The sequence below is a fragment of the Nannobrachium achirus genome (assembly GCF_963921795.1).
Source record: "Nannobrachium achirus genome assembly, chromosome: 14".
NCBI lineage: Eukaryota > Metazoa > Chordata > Actinopteri > Myctophiformes > Myctophidae > Nannobrachium > Nannobrachium achirus.
This window is the reverse complement of record NC_137821.1, coordinates 37,204,551-37,223,082: the sequence shown is the minus strand read 5'-3', so window position 1 is coordinate 37,223,082 and position 18,532 is coordinate 37,204,551. Positions and strand designations below refer to the sequence as shown.

Genomic DNA, 18,532 nt, shown 5'->3' with positions numbered 1-18,532 from the left:
GACACACAGACAGACACACAGACCCACACAGCCACGTATAGGGAGCTGCACACAGCTCCAAAAATCACACCCGTGTGAACTGAGCGGTGGTTTACCCACCAACAGTATTCATTTTCAGGAATAATGTTAACATCATTTCTAACTTTTCTTGTTTTATTTAATTGAGGCCAAGTATAAGGAAAGAGGAAATGTTCTTGCCGAAGATCAAATTGTTCAGGTAGGTCCATTATTTTGTACTTGGATATTCATTAGAGGTGTGTTAGCCTGTATGGGGAAATATTTCAGCTGACATGGATTTTTTTCCCTCAGATGTCTAAACAGCTGGAAACCTTCAAGTCTAACCTGGAGGAATTTGCCAGCAAGCATAAACAAGAGATCCGCAAGACCTCAAAGTTTCGTGTCCAGTTTCAAGAAATGTGTGCCACCATTGGGGTCGATCCTCTTGCCTGTGAGAATTAAGTTAAGTTATGTTTAATATTATAGCGGGAGCCTGGAAAATTTGCTTTTCTCACAAAGTGTTATTATGAATAATCTTTGCACCCTAATTTTAACACTCAAAATGTTTGTTTTGTTTTTCCTCTGTTTTTCCTAGCTGGTAAAGGCTTTTGGTCAGAGATGCTTGGTGTAGGAGACTTCTACTATGAGTTGGGTGTACAAATCATTGAAGTGTGCCTTGCCCTGAAACACAGAAATGGCGGTTAGTTTCTTCTGTCTTTTGCATCATTGTGATATGGAGCAGTTTATCACAACACTATATTAAGTACCGTAAAACAAGAAGGCACCAAGATTCATGATTCAGAGTTAATTTATCATGGTTTCATGCAAAAGTATAAAGACTTCAATCATATTGAAAAAGAAGCAGTTAATGTTGTAAAAAACACTGTCAGACTTTGAGGAAGTGTATCATATGTTGTGAGAGGCTGGATAAGGCTGAGATCTTTTGTGTACAGTGTGTACAGTAAAAGACGTCCAGAAGACGTCTGGCAGGGAGCTCCCCAGGGGAAAAGACGTTCTGAGGACGTTTAGCAGGGAGTGAGTTAATATCTGTTTTCTAAGTGAACCCTGTATCATCATGTAATATGCCTACCAAGGTTTGAGATTATAATTTCGCTACATCTAGAACAGTAAACGACTTACTGTACTTAATGTAAAACACAATAGTACATTTTATTATTAATTTGAGTTTGGAATAAAAGGGGTGTGTGTGTGTCCTTTCAGGGCTTATTACACTGGATGAACTCCATCACAGAGTGCTGAAGGGAAGGGGGAAATATGCTCAGGATGTCAGCCAGTGAGTGCCATTGTGAGAAATCATTATTACATGAGAGCAGTCTTTACAAATATGAATTTAAACTGATAATTTCATTTTATACCTTTTATTTTGGGTTTTGCTTGTCTCAGTAAATATCCAAACACCAGGTCTGCAATAGCATGATTGTTAAACTGACTTGTGCTTTTCCAGAGATGACTTGGTGAGAGCCATAAAGAAGTTGAAAGCCATGGGCAACGGCTTTGGGATGATCCCCGTCGGAGACTCATACCTGGTGCAGTCTGTCCCTGCAGAGCTCAACATGGATCACACTGTAGTTCTACAGCTGGCCGAGGTAACGCTCTTCTCCAAGATGCGCATTTAAAAGGACCCTTTTCAAATACCACCATAGTTAACCATTGATTTAGCAAAAGTATGGCATCTTTTGACATATTACATCCTGAGCATGCACATTTCCGATTTGGAAACTTTTCTGTTATGTGCCTTATTTTTACACTTACCAATTCTTTATATAAATGATGTCTTCGGTTTGGCAGTAAATTCAAAATTGTATCTTCTATTTGATAGACAATATGTCCATTTACAACCTTGATATGGGAGGTTCCAGGGAGTCCCCAGCTAAATTATTAACACTTGAAACACTTAAGCCCCATTTTAATTTTCAAAGATAGCAGATCTACGAGCTCATAACGCGTCGTGTTGTGAGCTTGTAGTTATTTTTGAAAAATGTTGGCAAATTCTCTTATGGAGATCCCTGGCACAACATCCCTTCAGTTGGTGGTCTGCGCCAAATAGATATCAATTTGGGGGTCCTTGACTTGAAAAGGTTTGAGAACCACTACCATATACAGTATGTGTTATCTTGGTAATATACATATACTATGTCGATATACACATTACACATACATTTCTTTTTTTTTGTCCCTCTATAGAAGAAGGGCTACGTTACAGTGAGTGAGATCACAGACAATCTAAAATGGGAGAGAGAACGTGCTTCTCATGTCCTGGTAAGTGTGAAAAGGGTAATTGAGGTACTGTAATTATAATACTTGTTTTCAGTCTTAAGACCTTATTGGCCATTGTCTTCCTATATTCCCAGGATCACTTGCTGAAAGAGGGGTTGGTTGGCTTGGCTGGATTCTCAAGCTGCCGGTGAACCACAGTACTGGCTGCCTGCTCTCTTCTCTGAACTGACTTCCCGGGATGTCACACCAGAAGAGGCCAATCAGATGACACCTTAAGATCTGATTCTTTGGACAGTCACTGTACGCGAAAATTTGCTGGAGGGATAATAATGTGCCTGGCAGAATGAGTCTGATTTCATGGACCTGAGGAGGTCTGTATGGGTCATTTCCCCCAAATCATATGTGTGGACCCAAGGATATCCTGCTATATCAGCTCCCTTAAGGCCACAAAGTGGATGCTGCAGCAAGCACACACATATTATAAGGGGTTCAGGGAAAACAGAATATGAATTGGTACATTTTCTATCAGTCTTCGAAGCCATACAATTATTTCACAATCCCTGGATGGTATAGACTGAGGCTGTAACTACCTCCTGAAAGCCAAGAATGGAAGCTGTCATCTGTTAATATATTATCAATATCTTTCAAATATTTCTGCTAGGCAGGAAGCTCTATGCTTTGATCAACTTGAATTACATTACAACAAATTGACACAAATACGAAACATAGGCAGGGAATCAGTTTCACATTTTCAGCACTTCCATTGCACAGACTGTTTAGGCGGAAGCATTTGAAAATTATGTGAGCCAAGAGTCTGGCTCGAGAGACTAATAATCTATTAACATGTCAACAAGTGAACTTTTAAGTAACATTACATTGTCAGAACACGCTGTTATCTTTTATTGCAGTTTCGTTATTTTCAAAATTACATCAGCTGCATTGTAGGGGTGCGATGAGTTTTTCTTTTTGTTGTCACCACAGCCGTGGTGTTAGTATACAGTATAATAGGTCCGGGTACTAACGTATAATTTGTTTTTCTCTTCAAAATAAAACTCGGAAAAGGCCAAATTCCCATGTTTTACTTTTAAACCTAAAATGAAAAACAGAAAACAGGACCATAGACCGTTTTTCTAAATGTCTGTAAACATTGGAAATCGGGTGGAACAAAGTTGAAAAATGATCTGTTTTCCTTTAATGCCATTTGTGTTTTCTTAATTTCCCTTCAAAAATAGAAAACAGAACACTGACCCCCGTGTTCCGTTGTTATATTATCCATCTGCACTCAAAGTCAAGTGCAACAGACGGCTTGTTCCATAGTTCGCCTGCAGCTTCAGGTGAAGCAAAAGTTAGGCCATAGTTTGTGTGATATATAGTGATATTATTTTAAGAGCCATATTATTTGATAATTGGGGAATGGTAGGCTTAACCTATTGCATTATGCCAGTGGTTCTCAACCTGTGGGTCGGGACCCAGGGGGGTCCCCAAATTATTTTGGGGGGTCCCCAGATGATGTGCACGCGCGCCACCGCTCACTTTTTATTTATTTAAATAGAGATAGAGATGGATGGATGGGGGGACAGACAGACAGACAGACAGACAGACAGACAGACAGCCACCACACACTTGGAGAGTTGGGAACCTGGACATCTAGGAACTAGGGACATATGGGCACTTGGAGAGGTGGACACCTGGACAACTGGGTACTAGGGACATGTGGGCACTTGGAGAGGTGGACACCTGGACAACTGGGTACTATAGGGACATGTGGGCACTATAGGGACATGTGGGCAGTTGGAGAGGTGGGCACCTGGACAACTGGGTACTAGGGACATTCAAACGTTTCAAATATTCTGTTGAAGTTAATCATGTTCATTGTGTCACATGATAAATGTTTTGCACTTATACATAGGACTTTTCCAAACATCATGAAAGCAGAGAAACATTGTGAAGCATTGATCAATGACTTTGCATTCATCTGAAGCTATCCTGACAGTAAAATCCTCAAACACGTGACTTTTATTTGGGGGCTTTTATAGCTTTATTGATAGGACAGTAGACTGACAGAAAATGGGGAGAGACACGTAATTGTGAATATAGCAGAATAGGCTACATGCTCACTGAGCATTTAGATCTGCTATTTTCACAATGGAACCGTGTTATACAAAATGTAATGCCTCAACTCTTAGTGCTTGTCAGGGTGGGGGGTCCCCAGTTAAAATATGATTATTTTGGGGGTCGCGGCCTGAAAAAGTTGAGAACCACTGCATTATGCAATATAGGCCTACCTTTCCCCTTTTAATTGCTCTCCTTTTTGAGTAGGTAGGTCATCTGCAATTTACTTATGACATTATGACATTATATATAGGCTACATACAGTAAGACACCCTAGGGCCCCCTAAAACGCCCTCGCCCTAAAGGGTGAGGTCGCACAGGATGGAATTCGCACAGGACGGTATTAATTTGCAAGTGTGATTCGAGTTGCGGGTGGTTGTTTAAGTTGGACAAAATGTGGCCAAAATATTTTCACAAATATGGATATGACTGACATAGACTCCATATATCAAGGATCTCCATATATGGGCAGGTCAGCTATAGACATTGAGGCATTTGTAAATGAATTCTGTCATGGCCATATATGGGCATTGCCAAATATGGGTCAACAATGTGATGTCACAACAGGTCAGCTATAGACATTGAGGCGTCAAGCTGCCTTATGCACACCCACACACACACACACACGCACGCACGCACGCACGCGCGCCACTGCTCACTTCAAACTTTTTATTTATTTAGATAGAGATGGATGGATGGGGGGACAGACAGACATACAGACAGACAGACAGACAGACAGACAGACAGCCACCACACACTTGGAGAGTTGGGAACCTGGACATCTAGGAACTAGGGACATATGGGCACTTGGAGAGGTGGACACCTGGATAACTGGGTACTAGGGAGGGACATGTGGGCACTTGGAGAGGTGGACAAATGGACAACTGGGTACTATAGGGACATGTGGGCACTATAGGGACATGTGGGAAGTTGGAGAGTTGGGCACCTGGACAACTGGGTACTAGGGACATTCAAACGTTTCAAATATTCTGTTGAAGTTAATCATGTTCATTGTGTCACATGATACATGTTTTGCACTTATACATAGGACTTTTCCAAACATCATGAAAGCAGAGAAACATTGTGAAGCATTGATCAATGACTTCGCATTTAACAGTAGAGGTATAGATTTTAAATGTAATTTAAAGGTAGGCCTATAAAGGGCCATTCGCACTGATCAGTAGCACTATAACTATATAACTATAAAAAATATAGTTTTTAAATCGTTCTAAGCCAAGTGAATATATGGCAGTGTTATTATCACCAACTATATTAAAAAATATATACAATGGTGAAATATAGTTATAGTTATCTTTATAGTTATGTGCCCAGGGGGAATGGCGCTTAAGCGTGATTATAATTGCGACCGTACGGAGCATCTACTATCAAACCCGTCAGAACCTTGACCTTCAGTGAGTAAATAGTAGGTAGGTAACGCCTCAAATGTCTATATCCGACCTGTTGTGACATCACATTGTTGACTCAATGACCAAGGCAGCTTAACGCCTCAATGTCTATAGCTGACCTGTTGTGACATCACATTGTTGACCCATATTTGGTAATGTCCATATACGCTCCATATATGGCCAAAACAGAATTGGCCATATATGGCCAGCCTCAATGTCTATAGCTGACCTGCCCATATGGAGATCCCTGATGTCATCAATATATAAGCCCATAGCTTGGCCCATATGGACATGTCAGTCATATCCATATTCGGGAAAAAATATTTTGTCCACATTTTGTCCAACTTGAACAACCAACCACAACTCGAATAACACTTGCAAATGAATTCTGTCCTGTGCAAATTCCATCCTGTGCGAGCTCACCCTTTAGGGCCAGGGCGCTTTTCGCCCTTAGGGCGTCTTACTGTATATAGCCTTTATATAAATTTTCTAATATTTGACAGTTTGGCCAATGTTTAATTTGTTATTTTAGAGGTATTAGAAAGTCCTTAAATTGTCACTTTAAAAACCCGCTTTACACTTAAACTTTATGTTGGTTTGTTGAGAGAGAAAAACAATTAGGTTAATCATCTGGGGACCCCCCAGAATAATTTGGGGATCCCCCCGACCCACAGGTGGAGAACCACTGGCATAATGCAATAGGTTAAGCCTACAATTCCCCACCTATTAAATTATTAATTAATATGGCTCTTAAAATAATATTTATATAGCCTATATCACACAAACACTTTTGCTTCATCTGAAGCTATCCTGACAGTAAAATCCTCAAACACGTGACTTTTATTTGGGGGCTTTTATAGCTTTATTGATAGGACAGTAGACTGACAGAAAATGGGGAGAGACACGTAGGCTATAAGGTCGTTGCCGGCGCTTGGACTAGTAGCTCAGCTGGCGCCCCCTTGACTTTTATTTTGAAGGTCCTCCGCCACGTCCTTTTGGTTGGTTTCATTGACAATGACGGTGAATCAAAGCGAACTATGGAACAAGCCGTCTGTTGCACTTGACTTTGAGTGCAGATGGATAATATAACAACGGAACACGTGGGTCAGTGTTCTGTTTTCTGTTTTCTGTTTTTAATTATTAAAGGGGAATTAAGAAAACACAAATGGCATTAAAGGAAAACAGATCGTTTTTCAACTTTGTTCCACCCGATTTCCAATGTTTACAGACATTTAGAAAAACGGTCTATGGTCCTGTTTTCTGTTTTTCATTTTAGGTTTAAAAGTAAAACATGGGAATTTGGCCTTTTCCGAGTTTTATTTTGAAGAGAAAAACTAATTATACGTTAGTACCCGGACCATAATAGACTGGTGAGGTTTAATACATGGGTTTACTGTCTCATAATGAATACCAACTTGTTACATCATTAAAGTTATTCATTAAAGTTATTTTCAAAAGACTGATTGCACTGATTTTTTATTTATTTGTCCTAGATAAAGCAGCTAGCACTTAAATGAAAATGAACTGTTAAAGTGTCAGTATTGTTCTCTTCCATAAAAACTGAGCTGTGGTTAAGATATTGTATTCTGAGCATAAGCCAAAAAGTGATATTCTTGTAGAATAAGCCATATTAAATATGTACATTGTTTGTGATGCATACTTTTTAAGCTCTCCCTGTAATATTGACTTTCCTTTCACCATAAACAGTTGCATTAAACAGTGCATTAATTGCCATGAGCCAGGTCTAGAGATGCGCTATAAATTCTCATTCTTGCTTAATCATGACTCATTGAAACCTACTTGGAAGTGAACCCACAAGACATTCCCTTATACCCAAGTCTGAATCCTACAACTCGTGGCTGTACACATGAGCCTCAAACACAGACTGCTCCATGCTGTCACAGGTGAGTGTGCAGAAAGGACACACTTGGTGGCTTTGCTCATGCAGCACCCTCTCCTCCCGTGTAAAGCCTGGGAAAGTCTCCTGGCAGTGCCGGCACACAAACGATTCCTGGGATTGAAATAGAGAGGGCCGGTCATATGTGGTAACATAAGAGGTGAGTAAACACATACTGTACGTTGTAAACAGCAGACACTGTTTGGTATTAATCATGAATATCTAACGGCAATGCACCTTGGGGGTTATTTTTTAACTATAGCATCCCTATTCTGGGGCTAAGATTTGGCAAAAATCCACAACGTGTCACAACACAAATACTGCATTGTGAGATTGTAGGCCGGCTATTTTTGGAAAATATATTAAGAACAAAAAAAGGAGGCATATTGCCGAACCCTTGGGAATCTTGTCAAATAAATACAAGGTTTAAATGGTAACTCTTTGTTCAAGAATGATCATGTTACCATATTTCTGTTAACATACTGTAATGAATTTGTCTTTTCTGTGCCACATTAAATTGTATTGATAGTGGCTGGAAGTGTTGTATCCAGGTTAGCCGATTAATTCGAATTTAAAAAAGAAGCTGTTATGATGTTTGTTTTTTGTTTTCAACTACCCATTAAGCCATAGCAGCTGGAGATCGGCTTGAGGAGCACATAAACAAAATAATCGTATCGTTTTCATGTGGCATGTTGTTGTTGACCCCCAGCAAATGCTCTGCGGAACCCCAGGTTGGGGACCACTACTTTACATAACATCTTAAAATACATGGATTGGCTGGGACTCCGAGTCTGTACAGTTCTTTTCCTGCTCAGACTAAGGGTGCATTCAAATAGACTTATCATTACCAAACAGTGAACATTGCAGTTTCACCCTGGCCTAACATACACTGTCACGTTAAATAGTGCTTAAGTGCAGTTGGAGTCCTTATGAATTCTCCTTCAAATCTTTCTTTCCAACCTCATGATATTACAAGTCAAGCGAAAAATGCTAGGAAAAAGATGGGATGTCATTTTAGACTATTTGGATGCACCCTATGTATCAAAAACCCAACTTGTTTGAAAGACATGTCTGGACGTACCTCTTCCTCTGTATCTGCAATGGTTCCTGTAAGAAAACAAGTTGTAATTTGGTCAATGGAGCAAATAAAGAAAAAGGAACTTGATATCACAATATAATATTTACTTTTTCTTTCTTTTTTTAATCAACTTTCAACCATATTTCCCCCCCACAAACAAATGTATACATTTTTGTGTTGCACTACTATAACTACGGCTTTAAATTCAGCTGAAACAGGTTCCTCAACCTTACCTATTGTTTCAAATAGGGCCTCATCATGGGAGTGTGTCTGCTGTTGCCCCTGGCTGGAAGTTGTGATTGCTTCAGGTGAGAAGCCATGAGGGCTTGAAGGTTGCATGTATAATGAGTCAGCGGCAGAGGCAATCTGTTCAGCCAACTCTCTGCCAAGGCGGTCATTATCTCTTTCGAGATTCTGACACGGTAAACACACAGACAAACAAAGATGAGCTAAAAATCAGGAAGTGACCCTTTGACTAAACACAACTGGTAAAAACAAACCTAGCCCAACCTTACCCTCCCCTGACCCTTCTTTGTATTTACCTACTGTATATATATTCTTTGCACTGTTTTTATTTTATTTCTTATTCTATTTTTTTTTTCTTTCCTGAGGTAGGATCTCCTTTTATGGTAGTTGACCTTGTAGCAGTGAACTGTACCGTCATGAAACTATACCTTTTCCTAAGCAAACTTCTAATAAAGTCTTCAATCAATAAATCAACCCCTTGCTAAATAAACAAAAGAAAATCTACCCGAATTTGTCTTTCTAGCTCTTCTTTCTCCTGTTGCTCAATCGTGATCCTGTTGTCCATCTCAGTGGCTTTTACGTTCATCTCTGCAATGATGCTGTGCGCTTCTGAGAGTCGCAGCTTAAAAACAACAATAAAACATTAAGACCTGAGATCAGTCAAAAAAGGTAAAGATAGTAGATCTGCTTCAACAGTTTGCTGTTACACGTTAAGAGAATCTATATTCAATAATCTGAACTGAGGCCTACATATTATCGGAAAGTTCACCTCTAGTTTGCTGCTGCAGCGTTTCGACTGATCAGATGATAATGCAAGGCCATCTAGTTGTTCCTTGGTGTCAAGCAGCTCTCTGTCCAGATGCTCCAATTGTCTCTGTGCGCTGTTGAACAACTGTCTCTCGTCGGACAGTTGTGCACGAGCTTCCTGTAGCTGGTTAAGTAAGGTCTCATATCGCACCTAGATGCAGACATCAGGACAAGGTAACTCATCAACACTGAATTCAGAAAAAAAGAAAAGAGGTCCTTCTGCGAATTTGTGCCCAGTGCCCACCTTCATGTCTTCGTCTGGAATGTTCTGCAACGTCTCCTGCTGACTCCTGCGTAGTTCCTCGTTTTCTCTCTTCAGTTCGTCCACGTTGTGTGTTAGCTCATGTAGTCTACGAAGCTCAACATGGAGTCTCTCCTTCTCTTTCTCACTGCTCTGGAGGTCCGCCTGTGAAGGGAACAGAAGAGAAAGTCATGATCTGCCACAGACCACTCTCCTCTAACAAATGACCACACATAATACCATATCCAATCAGCATCTCTCAGTTTGAGCAGTTCTCGTTCTTGCTCTCTCACCTTGGGTGTTTGCCTGAAAACGCAGAAATGAGCATTAGAGATACTTTCGGTGTAGGGGCATATCAATGTTGTCACCCTTTCTTCTCATTGTACAATTTGTGTCTCAGAGAGAGATACTGTACATGTACACAGGCAGATGCTGTACTATTTGTTCAGTTGTAACTCACTCAGCAATCTCCACACTTTGGATGTCGAGCTTCCCATTTAGCTCCTCTCGCTCCTGTTTCAGTTGATTGATCTTCACCACAGCTCGATCGTATTGTGTTCCATATTCACACCTCTGCCATTTTGCTTGTGTCACACACTGCAAGTGTAACGCAAGAGTGAATGCGTCAATGGTACAGACTACAGACAGTCAGACACAGTACTCAATTTCAGTAGCTTAAGAACTGGAAGCACAACTTCTACTAAGTGACTGCTATTGAATTTTAAAAATATCCAAAGCTCACCCTTAGCCCCTTACCCAGAGCTACGAGGCTACTAATTGAAAATTGTGTAAACTGAAGCCAAGGCTTATTTTACATACACCATTTGAAAAGTAAACTAGAAAATATTGTTCCTTCGAAACAATTGTGGGCTCGCTTCAAGCCAGAAAACAATGGCTATAAAAGTACAAAATGTCAAGATCGCAGGCAGTGCTCTCTTTGACGTTACTGACGTCAAAGATTGGTCCATTTTGTTCCAAAAATGTGTTGTGCAAAAGTTGACCCGCTGTTGGCGCTATAACAGGCCAATGTGAGAAGGGTGGTATCTGTTCCTTGACCTATTGGTAATGTGCTTGCAAGATTTCACGCACATTGCAGGCTGTGTTCATGATTTGAGGTGTTTTTGGCCTTGGCCACTTTATCGCTGCTTGCAGCTATATTTATTATTACTATTATTTTTTTTGTGTGTGTGTGTGTGTGCACTTCATAGGCATATTAGATAAAGGTCCTTAGATTGTGTGTAGAATGTTTCATGCAAATTGCTAAAAAAAATCTTAACGGGTTTAAGCGTTTCACAAACTGCTCAAAATGATATAGCGCCCCCCCTTTGGCCAATTGGGGTAAGATTGGTTTTAGTGATATTTGGAATAACACTCTACATCTTTGACAAATGCCATGAATATGTTACTTTGCATAGATGATTTAGAGGCAGAAGAATCATTTGCATAAAACTGCAATATTCATTTAATTTATTAAAAAAGCATGTTTCAATTTAAAAAAAATCCAATCTGACAGATCTTTAGATATCGGTCCAAAGTTCACATAAAAAAAGTTTTGTGCACGTGACGCGAACATTCCAGAATAAAAGCGGGTTTACGCGTTTTACAAACTGCTCAAAATGGCGGAAAATCGAAGGGCGGAGCTTACTTAACAATGACACAGATGTCTTCCGCTTGAGTCAAAGCACGCGTGTAACAAGTTGCATGTCTTCAAACGAAACGAGTCATGACTTATGCCCGTTTGAAATTTGAATTTTCAAACGCTTCGTATAGCGCCCCCCTTTGGCCGATTGGAATAAAATTGGTTTCAGTGATACTTTGACTAACCCTCCACATCTTTGCCAAATGCCATGAACATGTAACTTTGCATGTATGATTTAGAGGCCGAAGAATAATTTGCATAAAACCGCAATATTGATTGAATTATTAAAAAATTATATTTCACTTTAAAAGAAATCCGCCGAGACTAGTTTGACCGTATTGGTCCAAAGTTCATGTGAAAAACGTTTTGTGCGCGTTATGCAAAAATCCCAGGAGGAGATAGATTTTTACTGTTTTTCATATAATTCAAAATTCTGGGGGATCTAAAGGTCAGAGGTCAAAAGTCAGAGCGTAATAGTTGTTCGGCATGAGGAGACGCATACGTGTATACAGGTTTCATGGCTGGACCTCAAACACAGCATGAGCTATACCTGTTCAAAGTTCGCACTTTCGAAGGCTTCCTACAGCGCCACCATTTGGCCGATTGCTGTAAAAAGTAATAGCACACGTCGCCACTGTAAACCGAACACATTGATGTTTTTATTTTCATTTTCTCACTAAGTATGTAGGAGTAGAAAGGAACCGAAGTTCCCGTCTACTGACTGCCTGCCTGCCTGCCTGCCTGCCTGATAGATAAACTAGAAAATATTGTTCCTTCGAAACAATTGTGGGCTCGCTTCAAGCCAGAAAACAATGGCTATAAAAGTACAAAATGTCAAGATCGCAGGCAGTGCTCTCTTTGACGTTACTGACGTCAAAGATTGGTCCATTTTGTTCCAAAAATGTGTTGTGCAAAAGTTGACCCGCTGGTGGCGCTATAACAGGCCAATGTAAGAAGGGTGGTATCTGTTCCTTGACCTATTGGGAATGTGCTTGCAAGATTTCACGTACATTGCAGGCTGTGTTCATGATTTGAGGTGTTTTTGGCTTTGGCCACTTTATCGCTGCTTGCAGCTATATTTATTATCATTATTATTTTTTTGTGTGTGTGCACTTCATAGGCATATTAGATAAGAGTCCTTAGATTGTGTGTAGAATGTTTCATGCAAATTACAAAAAAAAATCTTAACGGGTTTGAGCGTTTCACAAACTGCTCAAAATGATATAGCGCCCCCCTTTGGCCGATTGGAATAAAATTGGTTTCAGTGATACTTTGACTAACCCTCTACATCTTTGCCAAATGCCATGAACGTGTAACTTTGCATGTATGATTTAGAGGCAGAAGAATAATTTGCATAAAACCGCAATATCTATTGAATTATTAAAAAATTATATTTCACTTTAAAAGAAGTCCGACCAGACAGTTTGACCGTATTGGTCCAAAGTTCATGTGAAAAAAGTTTTGTGCGCGTAACGCGAAAATCCCAGGAGGAGATAGATTTTTACTGTTTTTCATATAATTCAAAATTCTGGGGGATCTAAAGGTCAGAGGTTAAAAGTCAGAGCGTAACAGTTGTTCGGCATGAGGAGACGCATACGTGTATACAGGTTTCATGGCTGTACTTAAAACAGAGCATGATCTATACCTGTTCAAAGTTCGCACTTTCAAAGGCTTCCTACAGCGCCACCATTTGGCTGATTGGAATAAAATTGGTTTCAGTGATACTTTGACTAACCCTCTACATCTTTGCCAAATGCCGTGAACGTGTAACTTTGCATGTATGATTTAGAGGCCGAAGAATAATTTGCATAAAACCGCAATATCTATTGAATTATTAAAAAATTATATTTCACTTTAAAAGAAGTCCGACCAGACAGTTTGACCGTATTGGTCCAAAGTTCATGTGAAAAAAGTTTTGTGCGCGTAACGCGAAAATCCCAGGAGGAGATAGATTTTTACTGTTTTTCATATAATTCAAAATTCTGGGGGATCTAAAGGTCAGAGGTTAAAAGTCAGAGCGTAATAGTTGTTCGGCATGAGGAGACGCATACGTGTATACAGGTTTCATGGCTGTACTTAAAACAGAGCATGATCTATACCTGTTCAAAGTTCGCACTTTCGAAGGCTTCCTACAGCGCCACCATTTGGCTGATTGGAATAAAATTGGTTTCAGTGATACTTTGACTAACCCTCTACATCTTTGCCAAATGCCGTGAACGTGTAACTTTGCATGTATGATTTAGAGGCCGAATAATAATTTGCATAAAACCGCAATATCGATTGAATTATTAAAAAAATATATTTCACTTTAAAAGAAATCCGACCAGACAGCCTGACCGTTTTGGTCCAAAGTTCATGTGAAAAAAGTTTTGTGCGCGTAACGCAAAAATCCCAGGAGGAGATAGATTTTTACTGTTTTTCATATAATTCATAATTCTGGGGGATCTAAAGGTCAGAGGTCAAAAGTCAGAGCGTAAAAGTTGTTCGGCATGAGGAGACGCATACGTGTATACAGGTTTCATGGCTGTGCCTCAAACAGAGCATGAGCTTTACCTGTTCAAAGTTCGCACTTTCGAAGGCTTCCTACAGTGCCACCATTTGGCCGATTGCTGTAAAAAGTAATAGCACACGTCGCCACAGTAAGCTGAACACATTGATGTTTTTATTTTCATTTTCTCACTAAGTATGTAGGAGTAGAAAGGAACCGAACTTTGGACCAATACGGTCAGATTGATCAACCAGATTTTTTTTAAAGTGAAATATAAATTTTTAATAATTCAATCAATATTGCGGTTTTATGCAAATTATTCTTCGGCCTCTAAATCATACATGCAAAGTTACACGTTCAAGATGTGGAGGGTTAGTCAAAGTATCACTGAAACCAATTTTATTCCAATCGGCCAAAGGGGGGCGCTATACGAAGCGTCTGAAAATTCAAACTTCAAACGGGCATAAGTCATGACTCGTTTTGTTTGAAGACATGCAACTTGTTACACGCATGCTTTGACTCAAGCGGAAGACATCTGTGTCGTTGTTAAGTAAGCTCCGCCCTTCGATTTTCCGCCATTTTGAGCAGTTTGTAAAACGCGTAAACCCGCTTTTATTCTGGAATTTTCGCGTCACGTGCACAAAACTTTTTTTACGTGAACTTTGGACCGATATCTAAAGATCTGTCAGATCGGATTTCTTTAACATTGAAACATGCTTTTTTAAATAATTCAAACAATATTGCATTTTTATGCAAATTATTCTTCTGCCTCTAAAACATACATGCAAAGTCACATTTTCATGACAAAATAGTGTAGAGGGTTAGTTCAAATATCACTGAAACCAATCTTACCCCAAATGGCCAAAGGGGGGCGCTATATAATTTTGAGCAGTTTGTAAAACGCTTAAACCCGTTTTTATTCTAGGATTTTTTTTGCAATTTGCATGAAACATTCTACACGCAATCTAAGGACCTTTATCTAACATGCCTATGAAGTGCACACAAAAAAATTATAAAATAATAATAATAAATATAGCTGCAAGCAGCGATAAAGTGTCCAAAGCCAAAAACACCTCAAATCATGAACACAGCCTGGGATGTGCGTGAAATCTTGCAAGCACATTCCCAATAGGTCAAGGAACAGATACCAACCTTCTCACATTGGCCTGTTATAGCGCCACCAGCGGGTCAACTTTTGCATAACACATTTTTGGAACAAAATGGACCAATCTTTGACGTCAGTAACGTCAAAGAGAGCACTGCCTGCGATCTTGACATTTTGTGCTTTTATAGCCATTGTTTTCTGGCTTGAAGCGAGCCCACAATTGTTTCGAAGGAACAATATTTTTCTAGTTTATCTATCAGTCAGTCAACAGTAGACGGGAACTTCGGTTCCTTTCTACTCCTACATACTTAGTGAGAAAATGAAAATAAAAACATCAATGTGTTCAGCCTACAGTGGCGACGTGTGCTATTATTTTATACAGCAATCGGCCAAATGGTGGCGCTGTAGGAAGCCTTCGAAAGTGCGATCTTTGAACAGGTATAGCTCATGCTGTGTTATACATACAGCCATGAAACCTGTATACACTTATGCGTCTCCTCATGCCGAACAACTTTTACCCTCTAACTTTTGACCTCTGACCTTTAGGTCTCCCACAATTCGGAATTATATGAAAAACAGTAAAAATCTCCTCCTGGGATTTTCGCGTCAAGTGCACAAAACTTTTTTCACATTGGACCAATGCGGTCAAACTGTCTGGTTGGATTTCTTTTAAAGTGAAATATAATTTTTTAATAATTCAATAAATATTGCAGTTTTATGCAAATTATTCTTCGGCCTCTAAATCATACATGCAAAGTTACACGTTCATGGCATTTGGCAAAGATGTAGAGGGTTAGTCAAGGTATCACTGAAACCAATTTTATTCCAATCGGCCAAAGGGGGGCGCTATACGAAGCGTTTGAAAATTCAAACTTCAAACCGGCATAAGTCATGACTCGTTTCGTTTGAAGACATGCAACTTGTTACACGCGTGCTTTGACTCAAGCGGAAGACATCTGTGTCGTTAAGTAAGCTCCGCCCTTCAATTTTCCGCCATATTGAGCAGTTTGTAAAACACGTAAACCCGCTTTTATTCTGGAATTTTCGCTCCACGTGCACAAAACTTTTTTTACATGAACTTTGGACCGATATCTAAAGATCTGTCAGATCGGATTTCTTTAAAATTGAAACATGCTTTTTTAAATAAATTCAATGAATATTGCAGTTTTATGCAAATTATTCTTCTGCCTCTAAATCATACATGCAAAGTAACATGTTCATGGCATTTGGCAAAGATGTAGAGTGTTAGTCCAAATATCACTAAAACCAATCTTACCCCAATTGGCCAAAGGGGGGCGCTATATCATTTTGAGCAGTTTGTGAAACGCTTAAACCCGTTAGGATTTTTTTTTTGCAATTTGCATGAAACATTCTACACACAATCTAAGGACCTTTATCTAATATGCCTATGAAGTGCACACACACACAAAAAAAATAATAATAATGAATATAGCTGCAAGCAGCGATAAAGTGGCCAAAGCCAAAAACACCTCAAATCATGAACACAGCCTGCAATGTGCATGAAATCTTGCAAGCACATTCCCAATAGGTCAAGGAACAGATACCACCCTTCTTACATTGGCCTTTTATAGCGCCACCAGCGGGTCAACTTTTGCACAACACATTTTTGGAACAAAATGGACCAATCTTTGACGTCAGTAACGTCAAAGAGAGCACTGCCTGCGATCTTGACATTTTGTACTTTTATAGCCATTGTTTTCTGGCTTGAAGCGAGCCCACAATTGTTTCGAAGGAACAATATTTTTCTAGTTATTTATTTATTCCTAGATCAAGTTCTCCTCAAAACTTCGGTTCCTTTCTACTCCTACATACTTAGTGAGAAAATGAAAATAAAAACATCAATGTGTTCAGTTTACAGTGGCGAAGTGTGCTATTATTTTTTATAGCAATCGGCCAAATGGTGGCGCTGCAGGAAGCCTTCGAAAGTGCGAACTTTGAACAGGTATAGCTCATGCTGTGTTATACATACAGCCATGAAACCTGTATACACTTATGCGTCTCCTCATGCCGAACAACTTTTACCCTCTAACCTTTGACCTCTGACCTTTAGGTCTCCCACAATTCGGAATAATATGAAAAACAGTACAAATCTATCTCCTCCTGGGTTTTTTTCGTTACGCGCACGAAACCTTTTTCACATGAACTTTGGACCAATACGGTCAAACTGTCTGGTCGGATTTCTTTTAAAGTGAAATATAATTTTTTAATAATTCAATCAATATTGCGGTTTTATGCAAATTATTCTTCGGCCTCTAAATCATACATGCAAAGTTACACGTTCATGGCATTTGGCAAAGATGTGGAGGGTTAGTCAAAGTATCACTGAAACTAATTTTATTCCAATCGGCCAAAGGGGGGCGCTATACGAAGCGTTTAAAAATTCAAACTTCAAACGGGCATAAGTCATGACTCGTTTCGTTTGAAGACATGCAACTTGTTACACGCGTGCTTTGACTCGAGCGGAAGACATCTGTGTCGTTCTTAAGTAAGCTCCGCCCTTCGGTTTTCCGCCATTTTGAGCAGTTTGTAAAACGCGTAAACCCGCTTTTATTCTGGAATTTTCGCTCCACGTGCACAAAACTTTTTTTACGTGAACTTTGGACCGATATCTAAAGATCTGTCAGATCGGATTTCTTTAAAATTGAAACATGCCTTTTTAAATAAATTCAATGAATATTGCAGTTTTATGCAAATTATTCTTCTGCCTCTAAATCATAAATGCAAAGTAACATGTTCATGGCATTTGGCAAAGATGTAGAGTGTTAGTCCAAATATCACTAAAACCAATCTTACCCCAATTGGCCAAAGGGGGGCGCTATATCATTTTGAGCAGTTTGTGAAACGCTTAAACCCGTTAGGATTTTTTTTTGCAATTTGCATGAAACATTCTACACACAATCTAAGGACCTTTATCTAATATGCCTATGAAGTGCACACACACGAAAAATAATAATAATAATGAATATAGCTGCAAGCAGCGATAAAGTGGCCAAAGCCAAAAACACCTCAAATCATGAACACAGCCTGCAATGTGCGTGAAATCTTGCAAGCACATTCCCAATAGGTCAAGGAACAGATACCACCCTTCTTACATTGGCCTGTTATAGCGCCACCAGCGGGTCAACTTTTGCACAACACATTTTTGGAACAAAATGGACCAATCTTTGACGTCAGTAACGTCAAAGAGAGCACTGCCTGCGATCTTGACATTTTGTACTTTTATAGCCATTGTTTTCTGGCTTGAAGCGAGCCCACAA

General features: G+C 39.6%; 1 protein-coding gene across 1 annotated transcript; it reads left to right on the top strand.

Moving 5' to 3' along the window:
• Window positions 1–309: 309 nt before the first annotated feature.
• On the top strand, window positions 310–2,426 carry LOC308298447 (vacuolar-sorting protein SNF8-like; the record flags this gene model as incomplete). The annotated part of the gene is made up of 6 exons (XM_080742041.1): window positions 310–448; window positions 593–697; window positions 1,219–1,291; window positions 1,463–1,604; window positions 2,203–2,277; window positions 2,370–2,426. 6 exons carry the CDS (start codon window positions 310–312, stop codon window positions 2,424–2,426), a joined length of 591 nt encoding a protein of 196 aa, XP_080598167.1.
• Window positions 2,427–18,532: the final 16,106 nt, after the last annotated feature.